We start from the raw sequence: 21,879 nt of genomic DNA, 5'->3' as shown, positions 1-21,879 counted from the left end.
ACTAGAAAAGAATTGCTAAAAATATATCTAAACAAAGTATTCCAGGATAGGGTTGGAGGTATAGCTCACTGGTAGTGCACTTGCCTGGCATGTGGCAGGCCCTGGAGTCAATCCCTAGTTCTGCACCAAAGGGAGGGTGGGGGGATAAAACTACAATTTTACCTCACAAAAACACTAACATAAAGAAACTTTATTAAATATATGATTGATAATAGGTGGCAAATATGTATTCATGAGAAAGTAGTACTATGTAACAACCAAAATAGAAACAAATCTTTACAAAATTGACTGGAACCTACAATGGATAGCTATACAACTCTACTGGAATATTTTTTATTGTAAAGTTAAAACAATTCATCACTGTTGGTGATTTAGCTCAGTGGTACCGCACCTGCCTCGCAAGCACAAGGTCTTCAGTTCGATCCCCAGTACAAAAAAAAACAAAAACAAAAAAACCAAAACCCAAAAAACAATTCATCACTGTTCAACATAAAGTGCCCTAAAAAGGTCAGTGTTTATTTATAATGTGGAAACTGGGCATGGCATGTGCCTGTAATCCCAGCATTCTGAGAGACTAAGGGAGAAAGATCACAAGGTCAAGGCCAATCTGGGCAACTCAGGGAGACCTTGTCTCAAAATTTAAAAGGGCCGGGGATAAAGCTCAGTGTGAAGGTTCAATCCTCACTACTGCAATCAATCAATCAATAAGAATTCTAGGAGGTCTTGCAAGGGACAAAAATATCAGATAAAATAAAAATCTTTGCAACAACCACTGTTTTTCATTCAGAAAGTTTTAGAAGAAAAATCTAAAGTTAGATGTCTAAACAATAGTGATGAAGCAACCAGAAGCATTTCCTTAACAGTCAAAAAGTGGAATGATTAACACTGACAAGAGAACAATGAACTCTCATACAAAATCCTATTGCAGTATACTTTGGTGAGTAAACACTGTTCTTAAGAGGTAGAGAAATGATAGGGCTGAGGATTTACCTCAGTGGTTTCGCCGCCTGTTGCCCAAGAACAAGGACCCGAGTTCAATCCCCGGTACAAAAAAAAAAGGAGGTAGAGAAATGAAATGGGAGGAAGACTCCAAATGAAAAATACACAATGGCTGGGGATTTAGCTCAGTGGTGCTGTGCCTTCCTTGCAAGAGCAAGGTCCCAGGCTCAACCTCCGTGGAGGTGGTGGTGGGGACACAATGATGACGACTGGATGGGTCGGACGATGGTTATTCTTGTGAAAGAGTTAACATTTATCAGAAATATTCAGTGACAGGGCAGGGGATTTAGCTCAGTGGTTTCGCTGCCTGCTGTGCAAGCAAGCGGCAAGGACCCGAGTTTGATCCCCGGTACCGAAAAAAGAAATATTCAGTGACAAAAGGATTTAAAAGTAAGCAAAAGACTAACGTTGTGTTAGTTGATTTTTGCTTTTACTCCTATGTCTTCTGTTAGACTCTAAGGGAAACACTCATAATAATGTCAGAATATACAAGGGTCCATTAGTAAAGCTATGAAAACCACGAAGGCTTTAGAATATGAGTACATTTTCGTTGTCTGCTGCGCAAGCGCAAGGACCCGAGTTTGATCCCCGGTACCAAAAAAAAAAAGAATACGAGTACATTTGTACACACTGATTTCAAATTTACCTATCTAACTAGCAGTAGGCCAGATCCCAGTACATGCAGACATGTGTAGTGTCTCCCCTTACCCACAGGGGATGTTTCAAGGCCTCAGTAGAGGCCCAAAACTTCAGATAGCACCAAATTCTTCTGTATATACTATGTTTTTCCTACATGTATGTACACAGGTTTAATACCTTTTCCCTCTTTTTTTTGAGACAGGGTCTCACTATGCAGTCCAGGCATCCTGAACTAACTATGGAGCCCAGGCTGTCCTCGAACTCATGGCGATCCTCCTGCCTCAGCCTCTCCAGTGCTGGGATTACAGATGTGTACCACCACACTAGGCTCCAACCTTTTCACTTTAAAGGAAGCATTTTATGGCTTTCCTTTGTTATATACAAATTGTCAGCTTCACTAGTCTTTTACTTTGGAGATATTAAAATAGTTACTTGATACAAGCACTGGAATACCTTGACAACTGATCTGATAGCACAGCGGGCAACTAGGGTGACTAAAGGACAGGTAGCATATACAGCTCTAATACATTAGACAAAGGAATGATCATTTCCCAGTGAGGACAAGAAGATTCATCACACTACTCACAACTGGGTGTACTTTAAAACTTCTGGGGCCAGGGATTTAGCTCAGTGGCACTGCACCTGCCTTGAAAGCGCAAGGTCCTAAGTTCGATCCCCGGTACAAAAAACCCAAAGAACAAAAAACTTCTGAATTGTTTAGTTCTGGAATTTTACCAACCACATGTTATAGACAACAAGGAAAACAAAACCACAGATAATGGCAGACCCTACACATGTATTTAAACATCTGCTTCAGATATATTTATATATTCATATCACACTGCATTTCATCTAAGACATCACTGATTTTTTTTTAACATAACCTCAAGATTTTACTGTCTTCATAATAAAACAAAAGACAAAGATTAGAACTGGATCACTTAGCCCTTTCTCTTCTTAATCGCCTCCTAGTCCAAACTGCTTGCATCTCTTAATAGCCAGCATGCTCGCAGATCTGCAGCCGGGTTTAACACACTCCAGTCTCAGCACGCCCTTCTTTGTAGTTTTGGCCTTTCCCCGGAAAATCAGCTTAGTCTGTGTACCACAGCCACTCTGCTTCCTGTCACCACGCTGCTTTCCCTGGGCACAGAGAATTTTTGCCTTTCTTGCACTGTGTCACTGTGGGGTTGGTGCTTGCTACACTTTTTTCTTACAGAAAGTTTTAGGAACATTCACCATATTTTCAGGAGCATTATGAGTATGGAAAGTGACACCACTGATTTTTAAGTAAAATCTCAAGTATGAGAGGTTAAAAATTTTTAATGTTTGCCCTAGAATCAAGAATATACTTACTCCGGTACCAAAAAAAAAAAAAAAAAAAAAAAAAAGAATATAGTTACTATATAAGGAAAGGTAGAATCTATGACAACATCTTAAGTTTTAAAATCATAAATAAGGAGAATAAAAAGGATTTTCCATACACCAAGATGAAATTTATGAAAGGAAAACAAATGCCTAGATATACTCAGGTTCATGCCTTTAGAAGCTTCCCATTTACACCACCACCAGGCTACACTTTAAAGATTAGGTCCTTACCTTAATTAGTGCTGTTATCAATTTTTGCTGGATGACATAAATGTCAAGACAAAGAAATTCGAGATTTTATAACTTCACAACCTCAAATTTACGAGTTCTAGAATATGAGTTTCAAAAATTCTTTTTAAGTCTCTCTGTCCTTCAAATTGCTGTATATACACAATTTTTTTTATAAAATCTTAAAAACATATAGTTGTCAAATGTGTCTCAAAATTTTTCACGTGTCTTTTTCTTTCTCACATTCTATCTTTCCTAAACCCACTATCAGCTTCCCACCCAAACACACTACTGAGACTGCGTGTGGTGCTCATCAGTGACCCTCCTGCCATCTCTACTCATCCTTATCTTGGCTTCCAACCAGAATTCAAAACGGTTGATCACTACCCCCCTTTAAACATTCTCTCTGCTGGACCCCACCATCCTCTTGGTTTTTCTGCTTCTCCCTCCACTGGAGATCTTCCAGGACACTTGGTTCTTCCTAAGCAAAACTCAGGATATAATTCCAAAGCTCAGCTGTTCCAGGCTCCAAGCCTCAGACCTCATTCTCTCTAGTCTTCCCTGCCATCACTTCTCTACCCATCCTTTTTAGTTCCATGGCTTCAAATATCACTGCAAGCTTCAGCACTAGTCTCTACAGAGTTCCAAACTAGTTTTATCCAACTGCCTACATAAAATGTCCACTTAGGCCAGGCATGGTGGCACACACCTGTAATCTCAACACATGGGAGGCTGAGGCAGGAGGATTGCCACAAATTTGAGGCCAGCTTGGGCTACACAGTGAGTGCCAGGCCAGTCGGAACTATATGGCAAGACCTTGTCTTAAAAAACCAAAGGGGACAAAAAAAGGTTCACTTAGACATCTGATACGTATTTTAAATCTAACATCACAAAACACTTGATTTCTACCCTCCCCCAACCCATCCTGTACCTCCTTTAGTCATCTTCATTTTAGTAAATAGCATCACCAACTACTAATAGAATTACAACTCTACTAACAAGCAGCAAGAATCTTAGGGTCTCTCCCGATTTCTTCCTTTAGCTTACATTCCACTGCCAATCCATTCCTATTGGTTCTATTTTCAAAATATACTTCAAATTTACTTATACCTATTTCTTCAGCTACCACTCTAAAGTACAAATTCCATCATCTCCTACCTAGACGAGTGAAACAGATTCAGTTGGTTTCTCCTCTTAATATTTCACACAACAGTCATTCTCTACTTACAGAGCAATGTTAAAAATATAAATCAGGGCACTGCTTATACCTCTCCAATGGCCTGCTAACTGTGAACCAAATTTGTCATGGCCCATGCTGCCCTATGTGATTTTGAATCCTGCCTAGTTTATCATTCATTTCCTATCACTACCCTCCATCATCTGCCAAGCTCTAGCTATCCTAGTCTTTGGTTTCACAAAGCCAACAAGCTCAATACCAACTTGAAGCCTTTGTATTTGCTCTTCCTCTGCCTCCAGCTCAACATACATGGTACCATCTTGTCATTCCATCTTTCCTCATTACCTAGCCTACAGAGTACCAACCCTGTAATCATCACCACACAACTCTGTTTTCTTTTCTTCATGGCTCTGATCCCTATTTGCTTGGGGACCTCATTTGTCTGGCTCTTCATTATATCCTCAGTGCCTTGACAAATGTCTAGTGCAAAGTAAATTTGATTAGTAAGAGATGAATGAATAATCAAAGTCAAGAAGTATAGAAAAATACACCAGAACAGAATGATAACTATAATTAGTTAGGAAAGAAGACCGAATGGCCAATATACTTTATAGTCTTTTAAAAGCACCTCATCTCAGAATAAGACACCAACTCCTTAGCACGGCTTCTGGCTCCTTCCAAATACTCTATCTCATCTGAGTATCTCTTTTATGATCAATCCTATCTCAAACTCCAATCACACTACTAGTGTACAGAGGTTTCTAACAGAAAGTAGTTTTCTATTTATTTTTCCCCTCTCTGACACACGCTTTCCAGCTCTCTGTCTACCAGCCTGGACCAACATTCTTCTAGCTATAGTCCTTTCTTCTTTACTTTCATTCTTCTGAGACAAGGTCTCGCTATGTAGTTCAGCCTGACCTTGAACTCACTATGGAAACTAGGCTGGCCTTAAACTCATAGCGGTCCTCCTGTATCAATCTCTGGACTGCTGGGATTACAGGCATGTGCCACCATGCCTGGCCCCCAAATTCTTTTCTAGCCAGTTTCTATTATTCTTTTAGGTTTTAGCCCATGTACTGACTCCTCCAAGAAGTATGCCCTAACCTAAGACTCCACAGGACACCCTATGTGCTCCCACAGTATTTTAAGGGTTTCCATAACATTTTTTATTCTATATCCCAAGTACCCACTAACTCCTCTGCCTTCCTCCTTCACGGTAAAATCTTACAAGGCCAGGAATGGTCTTATTCACCATTTTATCCCTTGCACTTACCAAAGTACCTAGAATATGGTAGTTAAAAGAATGTTTATGAATAAATAGAAAGATAAGGAAAGAGTAACTACAACATGAGTCACTGGGTATTACTAGAGTCTTAACTGAGAAAGTATAAGTTTTCTTTGAATAAAGGACAACAAAATTACTTTGTTATTTTGGTATTGGGAACAGAACCCAAGGCCTTGCTCAAGCCAAGCATGTACTCTACCACTGAGCTACATCCCCAGCCCCCCCCCAAATTAGTACTGCAACAATTTCAATGCCTACCTACACAAAGCTGCTCAATCATTAGTATTCACTAAAGATGCACAAGACACATGCTGCATCACTATGCACATAACCTTATGTTCTTTCACACACACCAATTCCTAAATTTTAAATATATACTATCTGAATTACTAACATTCTTATTAGAATTACATGAAATGCCATCAAGTATTCACCATTTTAGATAAATGGTTTACAAGCAAAATCACTTTGAAAACAATGACACCATGAAAAATGCCTGAGAATAACAGCACAGAAACTTTGTCCTCTTGAATGTAACTCTATTCTAAGTCTACTTTATTCACCAAATCAAAGTAAAAAAGCAAGAATTTTTTTAAATGTTGCTAATCAACCCAAGTATCTCAAAATGTTAGACAGCATGCTAACTGACAGCATGTGTAACTGGGAAGATCTTACCTCTGTTATCATTTTACAGCTTTTACAGGGTCCAATCTGACTGAATAACTGAAGTATAAGGACTTCTGTCACATCTCTGGAGAGGTTACCTACATATCTGAACAAGAAAAAAAATACATTAGCAATTTTTCTTTAGCTCTGGCTCAAGGTATTATCATTTAATTCACCTTTTATTTCATTTTAATTTCCTGTGTCTTCAATAAAACTCCAAGTAATACTGACCCTATGAAAGTAAGATTAACCCTTATTTAGGAAAACAGTATCTGTTCTTAAGCCACTAAAACACCATTTCAAAGGACAGTATACAGAACAAATCAATATGACCTTGGTATCCAAAAGGTTTTATTCTGTACCTTGTTTATCATCTTCGCATTTTAGCCCTAAAAAATTGAAACCAGTCTCAAGAAATACAACTTCTAATCCAAAATAATTCAAACACACACAAATATGACAAATACTGAGTCACTAAAGTAGTTGATCATAAAAGGATATTAGACATAAAGTAGGTTCATCTTAAGACTCTGAACCAAAGCAATTACATAAACAAAGAAAAGAATTAGAGTAAGGTTATATTAAAACACACAAAGGGTGGAGGAATTTTTTGTTAAATAAGACTGTTATCAATGATATGTTTTTATTGCTTTGTTTTAGGAGAACAGAGTAAAATGATAAAATTTCCTAGTCAAAAGTATATCAGGTTCAACAAAATACATCTTTATGTATACAATAAAGCAAGTATAAAGACTGCTTTAAAAATTCAGAAAAAAAGTTTTAAAAAATCCTGATATACTTTTGAGTAGGGACTTCAGATTTGGGGTTTTCTTCCTAGTTATAAATTAAATATATGTATTTTGTATATGTTTTAAAGAAAGAAAAGAGAAATCACTACTTCTCAACCAAGAAACAACCACCTTGGCTTATGTCTTGCACCATGGATTTGACTCAGCTCAATAAACTACCAAACTTTTAACTCTTTCTGGCACTTAGCAAAGATGTCCTCAAATCTGCATCTGCCATGAATAACTCAGAAACTAAACAGTACAGTACTTGTAAATTTTAACAGTTTCTTCTGGAAAGTAAGAGGATATAAGTTTTATTTCTCTAACCATAATAACTAGAAACTAAGTACTATACTAGTATCAAGCTTTGCAACATAGTTACATATTAAATACATAACTACCTAAAGTGGAACAGACTAAAGAAAAACCCCTGGACAGACCAAGCTAAATTTAAGCAAAACAAAACAAAACAAAAAAACCCCACAAAGATCCAATTAAGAATGAGTAGTAGGGCTGGGGATTTAGCTCAGTGGTTCCGCCACCTGCCTCGTAAGCACAAGGACCTGAGTTCCATTCCCAGTACAAAAAAAAAGAAAAAGAATTAGTAATTTTCCAGTTAAGAATTTCCTTGCAATGGGTACTAATAACCTTACTGTTCACATTATATAAGTGAAATACAAGTTCAAGGTAAGAGATCAAACTGACAAAGTGGTTTAGGTCCAGTTTGCCATATTTTCCTGATAATTAAAGTGGAGCTGATCCATGTGTAAGCCAAAGCAATGATTTATTTTCCCAGCAGAAGGGAAAAGTGTTTTAGGGTTAGGAGCTAGCCACAGACAACTAACTGCCTGACTCTCTTTTTTTTTTTTTGGTACCAGGGATCGAACTCGGACCATGCACTTGCGAGGCAGGCGGCAGAACCACTGAGCTAAATCCCCAGCCCCATGGCCCTTTTGTAAATCACAGGGATTTGTGAACTTGTAACCATCAGCAATTTATTTTTATTCAAGGGAGACCTATCTCTAAGGAAAATAGGTGATATTGATGTTTTAAACACTATGGTTATCTAACCTAAACTCATTTCTAAGAGAAAAGAATGGACGAGACTGATTTTCACATGTTGAAGCTAGCTAGTAACAACAATGAAATGACTTAAATTTTGTTGCTGGTTTTTTTGAGACAGGGTCTTGCTATACAGCCCAGCCTGGCCTCAAACTTGTTATCCTCCTGCCTCAGCCTCTCAAGTTCTAGGATTACATGTGTGTACCACCATGCTCAGATGATTTAGTTTTGGGGGGTTTTTTTGGTACTGGGGATCGAACTCAGGACCTTGCGCTTCTGAGGCAGGCGGCGGAACCACTGAGCTAAATCCCCGCCCCTCAGGTGATTTATTAGTTTTAAATCTGTGTTACTGTTTGAACCTTCATCTGTTCAGGAAAAACTGTGTGAGCTTTACCTTCCATACCTAATAAATTTGTTGCTGGTTAACCTATTTCCAATCAGTAATAGATTGATATATAGACATAGATATATACATGTAATCTGCATTTCTAGTACTGATGCTGAAGATCAAAATGTCAGTAAGTCTAGAATGATTTATAGAAAAATCCAGTGTTAAGGTTTCCTGCTTATTAAGTATCTCTACTAAGAGGTTAAGTGGTAAAGCAGCAAATTAAGTTTCAAAAATTAACACAAAAGGGCTTCCACAACAATACATAGAACATGTTGATTTACCATGATAAAAAGGACACGATTCACTATAAAACTGCATTAAATTTTACCCAAATTTCAGATTGTCTGTTCTTTTACTGAGATTTCTTTTTTTAACTGAGAATTCTTAATTCACACATTTACACATTCTTGCATGGATCACAGTACTTTACAGAGGCACGTTGTATGGCTCTTGAAATGTTTAAGTACCTTTATATTGTCATAAAATAATCTATCCCAAGTTGAATACTACCAAAAGTTTTTTAAGCAAAGTTCAAAGCTTTACCCAGTGAACACCATCTTTTCATAGGGTTTTTGTTTTTTGGGGGGGTGGCAAAAATTAAACTCACAATGAGCTACATCCCCAGAACTTTAATTTGTTTATTGAGACAGGATCTGGCTAATTTGCTACATTACTGAGGTTAGGCTGAAACTTTCAATCCTTCTGCCTCAGGCTTCTCAGAGTGGTGGGATTACAGCAATGGACAATGTCCCAGCTATCTTTTTAGTAGCTTACTGAAATGATATCTTATTTTTCTTTTCAAATGATAATCTCTAGACTTTACTCTGTGCTATAGTTATGAAATAATCAACATATTCTAAAGTTCTAAGTTTCTAAATATATAATTTATCTGAAGAGCATATACAAAAGAACAGAAAATGACAAATGACTTGAGTTCTTATAGTTATTTTGTTTTGTTTTTTTGGTACCAGGGATTGAACTCGGGTCCTTGTGCTTGCGAGGCAGGCACCAGAACCACTGAGCTAAATCCCCGGCCCCAAGTTCTTATAGTTAGAGGTCAATTCAAAAGAAAAAATACCTAGGAAATTCCAAAATGAGGTTTTTTTGGTACCGGGGATCAAACTCAGGACCTTGTGCTTATGAAACAAGGCGGTGGTACCTCTGAGTTAAATCTCTGGCCCTCCAAAATGATTTTTAACTCAAGGAAAAAATAAAAGACACACTTTATAGTCCTGTCTTCTAAGAACAGGAACTATAAGAACTGAAGCATTAAAAACTGGAAATGTGCCGGGATTTAGCTCAGTGGTTCTGCCGCCTGCCTCACAAGCACAAGGTCCCGAGTTCGATCCCAGTAACAAAAAACAAAACAAAACAAAAACCAAAAATGATACCTTTATCCTTAACATCAGAGTTAACATCCAACTTGAGACTAGAAATTTGGCAGTTTCATATCACAGTAGGCAGAGAAGTCCATATTGCCAAACTATTTCCTATGTCTAACAGAGTGGAATTTTAAATTAAGAACATTATCCCTTGCAGAAGACTAATGAGAGTTTTCAACACTGAGTTGTCTGAAAAGAGTAGCCCTACCAAGGCTGAAATTACCAATAGTTTTATACAAAATACTATGGCTAAATTTCAATAAAAGTAACATTTTTGCTTTTGTACTTGACTAGTTCCTATACAAGATATTTTGGAACAATATCCTTCAAAAGACCTCTAATGACCTTTTCAATTTGTCAGTATTTCATTTTTAGGAAGGAGGCAGGATGGAGGAAAAATGCAAGTTGAACAATTGAACTGACCTACTATCTATAAGGAATACACACACACACACACACACACACACACACACACAATTTTAAAGAAACAGAATATAATTAAATAGAATGAGGGGCTTGATGATAGCCATAATATATAGCCAGATCCATGATATAGCTACTCAATTTTACAGTGAAATTTTAGTGTTCTGCTTTTTTCTTAAATGTTCAGATTATACTCTAAATCACTGGTTTATTTCCTCCTCTTGACTATCAGGAAGAATGAACAGCCTTAAAAGGATTGCATTGCATAACATGGTTATTATTATCCCAGATCCACAATTCCTACTGATTTTGGTGGATCAGAGATGAATAAAATAAACTACAACAGAACACTAATATGATTTAGTGCCACATTGCAGATTCAGATAAACCATGGGTCAAATCACTGCACTGCAAAGATACAACACAAGCTTGAAATGTGTGTCTTGCAAGGTGGTCCACTTCAACACCACTATTACACGGCATGATTTTGTTTCTTTTTAGGATCACAAATTACCCAGTACACAATACCCCAAAATAAATGTCAAATGAGAATGAAGATCAGACCTTTAAAGCAACTATATAACAAATAGAACTTTAGGCTCAACATCAAAACAATTCTATACCACTTTAAATACCATCAAATAAATTAGTAATATTGTAAGTAATGAATATTTAAAGACCTACCTAGGCTATTAACACCATATTGTTTTCTGAAGATAGAACCATATGTCTTAGCTTGTGTGTCTGCAGGAAAAAAACCTCACTAGTAACACACAGGCATTTTAAGGTAACAAGTTAAGCTTTTGTTAAAAAGTATAACCTTTTAAAACATACTAGCCACTTGAAATCCTAATGGATAGATCACAGTGCAAAATACAAGCTCTCCATAAACAAAACTCTACTAAATAACAACCTTTAAAATCATGTTCAAAGTTGTTGTTACATTACTCTTATCTATATATTTCTCTTTGAGAAATATATAAAATGTAGATTTTTTTTTTTTTTTTTGAGACAGGCTGGCCTTGAACTCACTCACTAGGCAGCTCAGGCTGGCCTCAAACTCGAGGCCATCACCTGCCTCAGCCTCCCAAGTGCTGGGATTACAGGCATGCACCACCACGCCCAGCTCTAAAATGTATACTTTAAAAATTTACTATGCCTTATTTTTATTAAACTCTGGCAAAAAAAAAAAAAATCCCAATTGCTTTGTTCTCACAATTTTATCTTTGAAGGTCTTTTAAAAAAATATATAAAAACCAATAAACTGCACCAAGTATGACAGTAAGGTCTACCTATAAATCAATCAGGATTTTTTTAAAAAGGACTTAATACTAATTCAATAAAAGAAGTATAATCATTGTAAAATACTTATTGAGTACCTCTTAGGTTCCAGGCAGTGAACTAAGTGCTGGAGTGATAAGACCTAGGAAGGTGTAGCAGTCCTTGTCTAAAAAAACAAAAACAAAAAACCCTTCCTATGAAGAAGAGTGGAGAAGGAAAAAGGAAGACAAAATAGTAAACATATACTGACATACAGGAATGACAGAGCTTAAGCACTTTTATCTGCTCATAGGTACACATGTCACATTTTTAACAAACAACTTAAGCGTGGTTGGAGGGAAGGAATTGAAGAAGGCAGAATTAGGATATAAGTACAGAATTAGGTTATTCGTCTCCTGGAGAAGATATGATACAGATGAAGACAAAATAGATGGAAAGATAGTTCTAGGAATAAAGGATACTGAAAAAGCATATTACGATTTATGAATACAGCATTCGGATACTTTTGTTTTTGATGGGGCTTGAACCCAGGGCCTCATACATGCTAGGCAGTGCTACACTACTGAGCTGTAGCCCCAGCCTCTGAAAGAGCATATTATGTAGTAGGACAAAATCAGAAATTCTTCTTCCGAGGAATAAGTAGTCAATGAGACATGTGCCATGAGTTAACTATGATTCAGTAGCTATTACGATGCAAAGATGACATTTCAAATACAGTACTTTAGATAAAATATAACTGTTATGCTCCTTAAATACCAGCTACTTAGGCCCTAAATCTAGCTTTTCCAGATGCTTTCATCAAAGTATACATTGCTAACAAATACTAAGTCTTGGCTTCAACAAATGCTGAAGAGCAAATTTCAAATTTGTTCCAATTCTTTTTTTCTGGGAGAAGGCAGAAATGGAAAATATAAAACATACATATATATACATATATTTGTATATATATGTTCATTAAGTACCCTTTTCATTCAAGGCAATGATGAGCCTAGGTTGACTTCAAATTCCTAAAACAGGGTGGCAAATACTTTAGTGAGATGTTAAAAGAAATAGAAATAAAAAGAAAAAGAACAGGTCTGAAAAAAAAATCTGTATCAAGATTAAACATACACATCGACCTTCTTTGCTGAGCATACTTTCTCAGGAGGAATGCACTGAGAACCTAGTCAAACTTCCTAAGTGCCCATTCACTTTTATCTATTCCCCTAAAAAGGACTTTCTCCATCAGTCAACCCAGCCAAGTGAACTCTGATCATATCAATAACAGGTGGAGGCAGAGAAACAAAGCTGAGATCTAACCCCTTGTACTTCAGATAGTACTGGACCTAGAAGACTGGGAAAACCGAAGGTGCTCCATTTAAACAGTGAATCAGAAATTACTCTGACTTAAAAATACAGAATAAAGGAAAGAGTGCCACACTATTCCAAAAGGAATGGAACTGCTGAGTCATCACTCTTCATTGGGAAAGGAAGTAACTCGAATTAAGCTGTTGCAAGATGAATTCATTCATTAGACTGGGCTTCAGGTAAAAATGCAACAGCAAGACTAGAGTAAAAGCGCCCCCCAAACACGCGTCGAATAGCGAATGAAGGCATTTTATCCACTTCTGATGGCTTGGACGCACAGATCTAAGAAGCAGCAACACCAAGAGAGCAAAGGAGTTTAACAACTGGTTGTCAGTTTGGCACTGGGAGCGCTCAACGTAAACTTTGTTATCCAGGAAGGGAGAGATGCTCGGGCAGCGAGAAGCATCCCTCTTGCACTTCAAAAGTAGCGGGCGCTGGGCAGGTGTTTCTGACAGCGTGGGCGGGGGCACGTGGGGCAGAAGGAGAAAAGGGGCTCTAGTGGCCGAAGAGTGTCCAGCTTCCTCGGAGAGCTTAACTCGGAACAAGAGTTGGGATCGACTGGAGCTGAGGAAACGAAGGGCGCGAGGGCTCCTTCCTCCAGGCCAGGACGGGATGCCGCGGCGTCCCGGCCCCACCAGGCCCTGCCCCCGCGGGGACCAGCAGCTCCCGGCCCAGCCCAGGTCCCCCAAAAGTGGAGGGGAGCAGGCGCTCTCGCGGGCCTGACAGCTTCAGCCGTGCAAAAACCAGGCCTAGGAAGGGTGTACGAAGAAGGGCGCGGGAGGAAAAGGTCGAGAAGAGCCCCAGACCCCGGGAAGTGACAGCGTTTTGCGGGGGAAGGGAGGGCTTCCTTCCCAAGGAAAGGGGGACAGATGAGGAAAGCACTCCGCGTCCGCGCCGCCCTGGCCAGAGGTCTGCCGGGAGTCCCAGCTTCGGACCTCTGTCTCAAGCTCCCTCCCTTTGCGTCCCGCGGTGCCTGGGCCTCCGGCGCCTGGCACCCCCGGTCTCGGGTACTCACAGAGTCCGGGGCTGTCCGTCGTCTTCCATCATGGTGGGTGCGACGGAGCGATCCCGGGACAAGGGGGAGGGCAGGGCTGGGGAGGGGAGGGGGCGGGGAGGAGGGGGAGGGGGGCTCTGGGCACCGGCTGGGGACAGAGGAAAAGGCACCGAACCCCGCTCTTGGGCTCTCTCCCCCCAGCCCGCTCCGGACACTGCGCTCCAACCAGGAGGAGCAGGAGGAGGAGGAGGATGAACAAAATGGCCGCCGCCACCAGCCAAGCAGGAAACAGGGCAAAGCGCAGGCGCGGCCCGCCAGGTCACCGCTCAGGCCAGCCGCGATGGCTTGCCCGCGGAGATCCGAGGAAACAGAAAGCCAAGCCACAGAGGAAACCTTGTGCCCGGTCACGACGGACTGTGTCGTCGCCGTGGCCCTGCTGGCCGGCTGCGGCGCAGCCAGCCCCAGAAGAGATCGAGTAAAAAGAGACCCGCCGTGAAGTCTCTGGGAATTCTGGTCCTGAGAAGCAGAGACGGAAGCACTTCTCCAGTGGACTTCTGGGAACTGTAGTCTGAAGGTGACTCCGCGCCGCGACACGGAGGAGAGACTTCTGGGTAGTGTAGTCATACGTGAGGACGTGCGGCGACCAGGAAGTCGGCCTGCTGGGAGGAATAACTGCGATGCTAACAAGCGGCCCATCCGAGTGGGAAAAGCGATGTCTGGGGAGTAAACTACAAATCCCAGAGTGCCTCGCGCTGGGGGCCGTCCCAAGACTGCTCTAGGCATCCTAAGGCGCCTCTGTTGGCCTACCGTGAGCTTCTGCTCCGCCTCCGTCCAGCCAGAGAGCGGTTTCTTCAACTGCAGTCTGGCAGCGCTCTGTCTCCGCGTGGTGTCCGAGCCAGCAGGCCTAACAGGCTCTCCTGTGTTCATCAGAACGGCGGGCCTGCAGTCATCAACAGCCGCCTCGCGCTACGGACTGGAGAGAGGCTGGCCTGGTGGAGACCCGGAGAGGCTGGGGCGGACCTCGGGCTCCCCCAAAGCCAGTTGTATCTTTGGGGGCGCGTTTTCCCGCAAATAGGTGTTCATAGGAAGCCTGCTTGTAGATTGCTTTACAAGTTTCAAAGGTCCCTATCTGCTATCTCATCGATTTAGGGGAGAAGAAGAGCAGTCCTTCATTAAATGACTTGCCTCCTACACCCTTACTTAATTGAACAGGCATGCACAGATTTAAAGGTGTTTATGGACATCCATCATGTGGGGAAGCCTAGCTTGAAGATGATGTGGGAAGCCATATTCAAACTAGTCAGCAACCCTGTAGAATTTGTCTCACACGCACAGCAGTTCCCGGTGTGCCTTTTCCCACTCAGCACCTTCAGGAGAAAGTTTCTGAATTTGTACCTGCTTTCGAAGTTTAGTGAAGGGGGTGGTGAAAGGTCTTTTAGCCTATTGCCTGAGCTTAGCCTTCCCAGTTAACAGGTTTACGAGTTGGTTCTGTAAACGCAATGGGACATATCTGTGCAAGTGATAGTGCTGCAGGTACCACCGAATCCTCATCCTGTAGGCATAATCAGCTGTACACCAAGACATGTCAGTTTGCAGGGGAGGAGATTTTAACCTGGAAGACTTAATACACAGAGATCCTGACAAAGGAGCTGAGCCCCATAAAAATGTATGGGAGCCAGGTGCCGTGGTGGACACCTGTAATCTCAGGTACTCCAAAAGTTGAGGGAGGAGGATCACCGGTTTGAGGCCAGGCTGCATAATTTAGTGACTTAGCAAGACTCTTAAAAAGAGCTCAGTATATATATATATATATTTCAGTGGTAAGAGTGTCCGTGGGTTGGATCCCCAGTACCTGGGGCTTGAGGATGGGGGTTAGTTTATAGGAACAGCAAAGGGCTCCCAGGCCAGGATTCATGGCTAAAATGTATAGGTCTAGGGCCAGGGAGGGAGGATGCTTTCGGCAGCAAGAAATAGGCATCTTGAGAGCTAGGAAGGTGGGCGTGGGCCTTGTAGAACCATGTAGTCAAGGATCTATGGCAGTGATGAAGAACCTTTTAGAGCATTCAATGGTACAAACAGACCATTGTGGCATATGTGCCGTAAGTAAGTTGGCCACCACTGATATGGCCATGCTGGAGAATTGAAGCTTTGCAGTGAGGAGCCATTCAGAGATTCCATCTATGTTTTTTTTTAATTGGACCTAGGTGTAGTACTGGATTAATCACGATACTGCAATTCATTGACCCATCCCTGGTCCAATGTGTTAGTTTCCTGTTCCTGCTGTAAAAAATAATGGCAAACGGTGAATTTATGATCTAACAGTTCTGAAGGTCAAAAGTCCAAAATCAGTGTAACCTGGCTAAAACCAAAGTATTGGCAAGGGTGGTTCTTTATCTTCCCCAGTTTCTAGAGGCTACCTGTATTCTTGAGCTATTGGCCCCTTCCTCCATTTTCAAAGATGGCAGCATAGCTGGGTGTGGTGGTGCAGGCCTGTAATCCTAGCACGTGGGAGGCTGAGGCAGGAGGATCACCACAAGTTCAAAGCCAGCCTGGGCTATGTAGTGAATTCAAGTCTAGCCTGAATGTAGTGAGATCCTCGCAAAACAACAAGACAGCAGCATATCTTCTCTCCTGACCTCTGCTTCTGTTCTTTCATGTTCTCTTTCTGACTGATCCTCATGGCTCCCTTTTTTGTTGTTGTTTTTTTTTTTGGTACCGGGAATCGAACTTGGGATCTTGCACTTGCGAGGCAGGCACCAGAACCACTGAGCTAAATCCCTGGCCCATGGCTCCCTTTTTTATTTACAATGGAAATTAGTTTGGGTCAGAGTAATCTCTCTGTCTGAAGATCCTTAGTCACATCTACAAAGTCTCTTTATTTTTTATTTTTATTATTATTATTTTTTGGTACCAGGGGTTGAACTCAGGACCTTGCACTTTCGAGGCAGGCGGTGGAACCACTGAGCTAAATCCCCGGCCCAACAAAGTCTCTTTTTTAAAAAAAAAATCTTTGGCTGGGGATTTAGCTGAGTGGTTTCGCCGCTTGCTGCGCAAGCACAAGGACCCAAGTTCGATCCCCAGCACCAAAAAAAAAAAAAAAAATTTTATTCATTAAGTTTATTGGTACATTTTAGGTATACAATATGATGATATTCATCATTGGGAATTTGTACCTGTACATAATGAATCTTGGTTCTTATTTTTTCCCTATTCCCCTGCCCTCCCTTCAACCCCTCCACCTCTCCCTATTTACAAAGAATTTGTTTCCATTTTTTCCTTTTCTTTTATTTTTTTCGTTTCCCTTCTTTCTTTTCCCCTACCCCCCCCCACTTCCCTTTCCTTTTCCCCTTTGGACCTTTTCTTCCTATTTCACATTATCTATTATAAATTTTGGTCCTCATTTACACTTTCAGTTTCTCACACCAGAGAAACTATTCAATATTTTCACACATGTGTCCTATTTATTTCACTTAAGAGTATGGCCTTGGGCCAGGGATTTAGCTCAGTGGCACCATGCCTGCTTTGAAAGTGCAAGGTCCTGAGTATGATCCCCAGTACCCAAAAGAAAAAAAAAAAAGAATATGGCCTCAGTGTGCATCCATTTAACTGTTAATGTCTGTAGTTTCTCATGCTTTATGGCTGAGTAGTACTCTATTTTATATATAAAAAACATCTTCTTTATCCAGTCACCAGTTGATGGGCAGTTAGGCTGTTTCTAAGATTTAGCTTTTAGAAACTGTGCCGCTATAAACATGGGGGCTCATATATCACTGTGGTATGATTCTTTTGATTCTGTGTGTGTGTGTGTGTGTGTGTGTGTGTGTGTGTGTGTGTGTGTGTGACAGGGCCTTGCTATGTAGTTCAGGCTGTCCTCAAACTCACAGCGATCCTCCCACTTCAGCCTCCCACCTCAGCCTCCCAAGTGCTGGGATCACAGGTGTGCGACAACATGCCTGGCCAGATTCTTTTAATTCTTGTTGTTGGTGGTGGTGGTACTGGGGATCAAACTCAGGACCTTGAGCTTGTGAGGCAGGCACCACATTCTTTTGGGAAGATAGCCAGCAGGGAATAGCTGGATCAAATGGGATCTCTAATCCTAGTCCTTTGAGGTATCTCCATATTGATTTCCACAGTGGTTGCACCAGTCTACACTCCCACCAGCAGTGGAGCAGGGTTCCTCTTTCCCCACATCCCTGCCAGCATTTGTTATTGGTTGATTTCATGATAGCAGCCATCCTTTCTGGAGTGAGGTGGAATCTCAGCATTGTTTTCATTTGCATCTCTCAAATGACCAGTGATGTTGAACATTTTTTCATATGTTTATTTGCTATTTCTACTTCTTTGTCTGAGAAATGTCTGTTCATTTCAGATGTCCATTTTTAGATTGGGTCTTTAAATTTGGGAGGTCTCATTTTTTAAAGTTTTTTATATATTCTAGATAGTAGACCTTTGTCTGAGGAACAGCTGGTAAAAATTTTTTCCCACATTGTGGATTGTCTCTTCAATCTGTTGGTGGTTTCTCTTGTTGTGCAGAAGCTTTTTAATAAGATGAGATCCCAGTTGTTGATTCTTTGTGCTAGTTCACGGGCAACTGAGGTTTTGTTCATAAAGTCTTTTCCTACACCAATGTCTTCAAGGATTCTACCTAATCTCTCTTCCAGTAGGTTTAGTGTTTCTGTTTTAATATTTAGATCTTTGATCCACTTTGCTTTTAGTTTAGTTCATGGTGACAGATATAGGTCTAGTTTTAATCTTTGGCAGGTTGAAACCCAGTTTTTCCAGTAACATTTATTAAAGAGTCTGTCTTTCTTCCAGTGAGGGTGTTTTGCTCCTTTGTCAAAGATGAGGTGGCTGAGTATGTCTGGAGTTGTTTCTGCATCTTCTAATCTGTTCCTTTGACCCTCAGGTCTGTCTCTTTGCCAGTACCATGCTGTTTGTATCACAGTAGCTTTGTAGTATAGTTTCAAGTTGGGGATTGTGATACCCCCAACCTTTGATCCTTGTTGCTTAGAATTGCTTTTGGTATTCTAGGTCTATTCTGGTTCCAAATGAATTTTTGTATTGTTTTTTCTAGTTCTGTGAAATATGCTGTTGGAATTTCAATCGGGATTGCATTGAAACTATATATTAGTTTTGGAAGTATGGCCATTTTCTATATTGGTTCTTCCTACCTAGGAGCAAGGGATGTCTTTCCATTTTCTTTCTGGCACCTGAGATTGAACTCAGGACCTTGTGCTTGCGAGGCAGGCACGGTGCCACTGAGCTAAACCCCCAGCCCTCCATTTTCTGATACCCTCTTTGATCTCTTTTTTCAGAGTGCTGTAGTTTTCAGAGACGAGGTCTTTGATTTCTTTTGTTAGATTGATTCCTAGGTATTTCATTTTTTTGGATGCTATTGTGACAAAGTCTCTTTTTTTATAACAAAAATATTCACATGTTCTGGGTGTTAGGACATAGACATCTTTGCTGAGCCTTTATTCAGTTTACATCTCTCATCACTATTAATTTAGTGGCTTAGTAATGTAATGGCTGCAAACACTGAAATGTTATGGTAGCAGTTTACATCTAAATCTATGGTATGTCTCCCACATACGCTGTACTACTAATGCCTTCCTCACAGTTGTAATGGCTGGAAGTCCAAGATGGTGGACCTTCTCTTTGGCCTCCGGTAGGGGCCCCTTAGCTCTGTGAGGAACCCATGGATACAGAGAGCTGACTGAATTGGGTTAGAAAAGAATCTCAGGCAGCTGTAGTGGCACACACCTGAAATTCAGCTACTTGCAGGTCACAAGTTTGAGCCTAGTCTGGGAAGTTTAGTAAGACCCTGTTTCAAAATAAAATGAAAAGATTGGGGCTGTAGCTCAGTGGTAGAGCACCCCTGAATTTGATCTCCAGTACCACAGGCACACACACAGACACACACCCCTCAGTTTAAGAAAGATTACATGACTTAACTTTTTAATAACAATAAAAATAATGTCCATGGGGGGGGCTGTTGAGACAGGGTCTGGCTATGTACTTCAGGCTGCCCTTGAATGCACCGTGTAGCCCAGGCTGGCCTTGAACTTGTGGCAATCCTCCTGCCTCAACCTCCTGAGTGCCAGGATTACAGGCGTATGCCACCACCCCCAGCAATTGCCCATTACTGACATTTCATCTGGGCTAAGAAATATGCGAACACCAGTGGGCAAACTACATCTCTCCTTTGTCAGCAGGCTTCCTAGTAAGTTCGGATAAAAAGGGACCACAAGAGGATTTTGGAAGGCAGAAGAGAAAAGCAGGGCCTAGTTCCCTTCTGTTTGCTTGCTGATCTCCTGAGGCAACAGGTGGTTCCAATTTCCTACTTCTTTCTGCAATCCCAGCACAATCTGGTAGGACTCAGTACCCGAGGCCCAGCACCGTGAGACCCCTGCCCCAAGCTCCTGAGGCAGCAGCAGCCCCAGTGAGCCCTCTCCTCACAACTGTTAGGTTATTGTGACAGATTGTTCCTCTGCTGACCTCCAGTGAATCCTGCCTCCTGGTGCCTATGCTCACCTGTAGTCCCCTGCACAGTGACTCACCTAGCTGGGGAGCCTCTGCTTTGTCAGTGGGGCATCAGCAAATGGGGCAGCCAGCGGAGCGCCTGTGCACCGGACATGTTCTCTTAGATCGTCTGCCCCCTGAGGAAGCCAATTGAGCTTCCTGCAGGATGAAAGAAAAAAAGAGGCCCAGCCAAACAGATGTCCCAGCTGACCTTCCGACAGACCAGGGCAGCATGCATGAAGCCCGGGGAGCCAGTCCTGAGAGTGGGAGGCTCTAGAACTGGGGCAGATATGGTACATGGCAGTAAGGATGGCACCAACCCTGACAATCCCAACCTCTTCCCACCCCCAAAGGAATGGCAGCTGCTTCTGCAAGAAGATCTGGTTTTTTGTTTCTTGTTTTTGGTACCGGGGATCGAACTTGGGACCTAGCACTTCCAAGGCAGGTGGCAGAACCACTGAGCTAAATCCCTGGCCCTTGAAGATCTGTATACTCCAAATACCCTTTTTGCTTTTTCAGTCCTCCGGTGTGTGTTTAGAGATCTCCTCACATTCTCTCTGTTCAATCAGGTAATGTAATGTCTGTCTCCCTCACAGGGTCCCAACTGATAACGGCATTATTCTAGCCACGGTCAAGATGAGAAACTGTGGCTCAGATTAAGAAGCATGCCCAAGGCTACTGCTCCAGAGAGACCCCTGCAGAGGGACCCCCGCAAAACTAAAGCCCATGCCATACTCCATATCCACACTAAGAACCGGCAGCAACTGGTGACCTATGACAGATTACTGTTACAAAGGCAGTTCCGGCGTTTGATGTCCTGAAGGCAACCTCTTGTTAGTCAGCAGGGGGAGCTCTGTCCCTAAGGGGCCCCCAACCTTCTGCTGACCCAGCAGGAAAGACATGTGGACTGAGAGGTATAATGGATGTTGGGAAATGGGAAGAAAATGTTCAAATGAGAAGGAGGACAAGGGAGGCGGGAGGGAGAAAGGAAGAAAAGGATAGGGGCCAGGGATTTAGTTCAGTGGTTTCGCCCCCTGCTGCACAAGCACAAGGACGTGAGTTCTATCCCTGGTACCAAAAAAAAAAAAAGGAAGGAAAGGACAAGAAAAAAAAAGAACAAGGAAAAAATGGAAACAACGTTTTTGTGAATAGTGAGAGGAAGAAGAGTTGAAGGGAGCACAAAGGAAAGGGAAAAGAAGAAGCGAGATATATCATGTACAGGTACAAATTCCCTATGATGAATATTACCATTATACATGCCTAAAATGTACCAATCAATAAATGTTCGGCTTGAAAAAAGAACGAGTATGTCACCATACTCAGATTCCTA

At 41.5% G+C, this 21,879-nt stretch overlaps 1 protein-coding gene and 2 pseudogenes across 8 annotated transcripts in view; 1 reads left to right on the top strand and 2 right to left on the bottom strand.

Moving 5' to 3' along the window:
- Positions 1-14,188, bottom strand: part of Tial1 (TIA1 cytotoxic granule associated RNA binding protein like 1) — a 22,596-nt gene extending 8,408 nt beyond the window's left edge. For 2 of the 6 annotated variants that reach the window (XM_087185233.1, XM_087185235.1), the window contains exons 1-4: positions 14,049-14,188; positions 11,785-11,852; positions 11,090-11,149; positions 6,369-6,465 (exon numbers count right to left, since the gene is read on the bottom strand). In XM_087185233.1, coding sequence (XP_087041359.1) covers positions 6,369-6,380 — 12 coding nt within the window. In that variant the 5' untranslated portion in view covers positions 6,381-6,465; positions 11,090-11,149; positions 11,785-11,852; positions 14,049-14,188. The remainder of the gene's footprint in view (positions 1-6,368; positions 6,466-11,089; positions 11,150-11,784; positions 11,853-14,048) is intronic. The other 4 variants (XM_087185234.1, XM_087185236.1, XM_087185231.1 and 1 more) reach the window with 2 other exon arrangements.
- LOC147825730 (large ribosomal subunit protein eL42-like) lies at positions 1,783-6,362 on the bottom strand (annotated as a pseudogene). The gene has a single exon (XR_015440456.1). The product of XR_015440456.1 is annotated as a large ribosomal subunit protein eL42-like (transcript).
- Positions 13,476-21,879, top strand: LOC147825729 (uncharacterized; annotated as a pseudogene). The gene is made up of 3 exons (XR_015440455.1): positions 13,476-15,257; positions 20,240-20,353; positions 21,146-21,879. The product of XR_015440455.1 is annotated as an uncharacterized LOC147825729 (transcript).

This window comes from Heterocephalus glaber, unplaced genomic scaffold (genome assembly GCF_053883595.1).
Source record: "Heterocephalus glaber isolate CG9 unplaced genomic scaffold, H.glaber_assembly_v1.0 deba00001497, whole genome shotgun sequence".
Lineage (NCBI taxonomy): Eukaryota > Metazoa > Chordata > Mammalia > Rodentia > Bathyergidae > Heterocephalus > Heterocephalus glaber.
The sequence above is the reverse complement of the archived record's forward strand: the minus strand, read 5'-3'. Positions and strand labels throughout refer to the sequence as shown.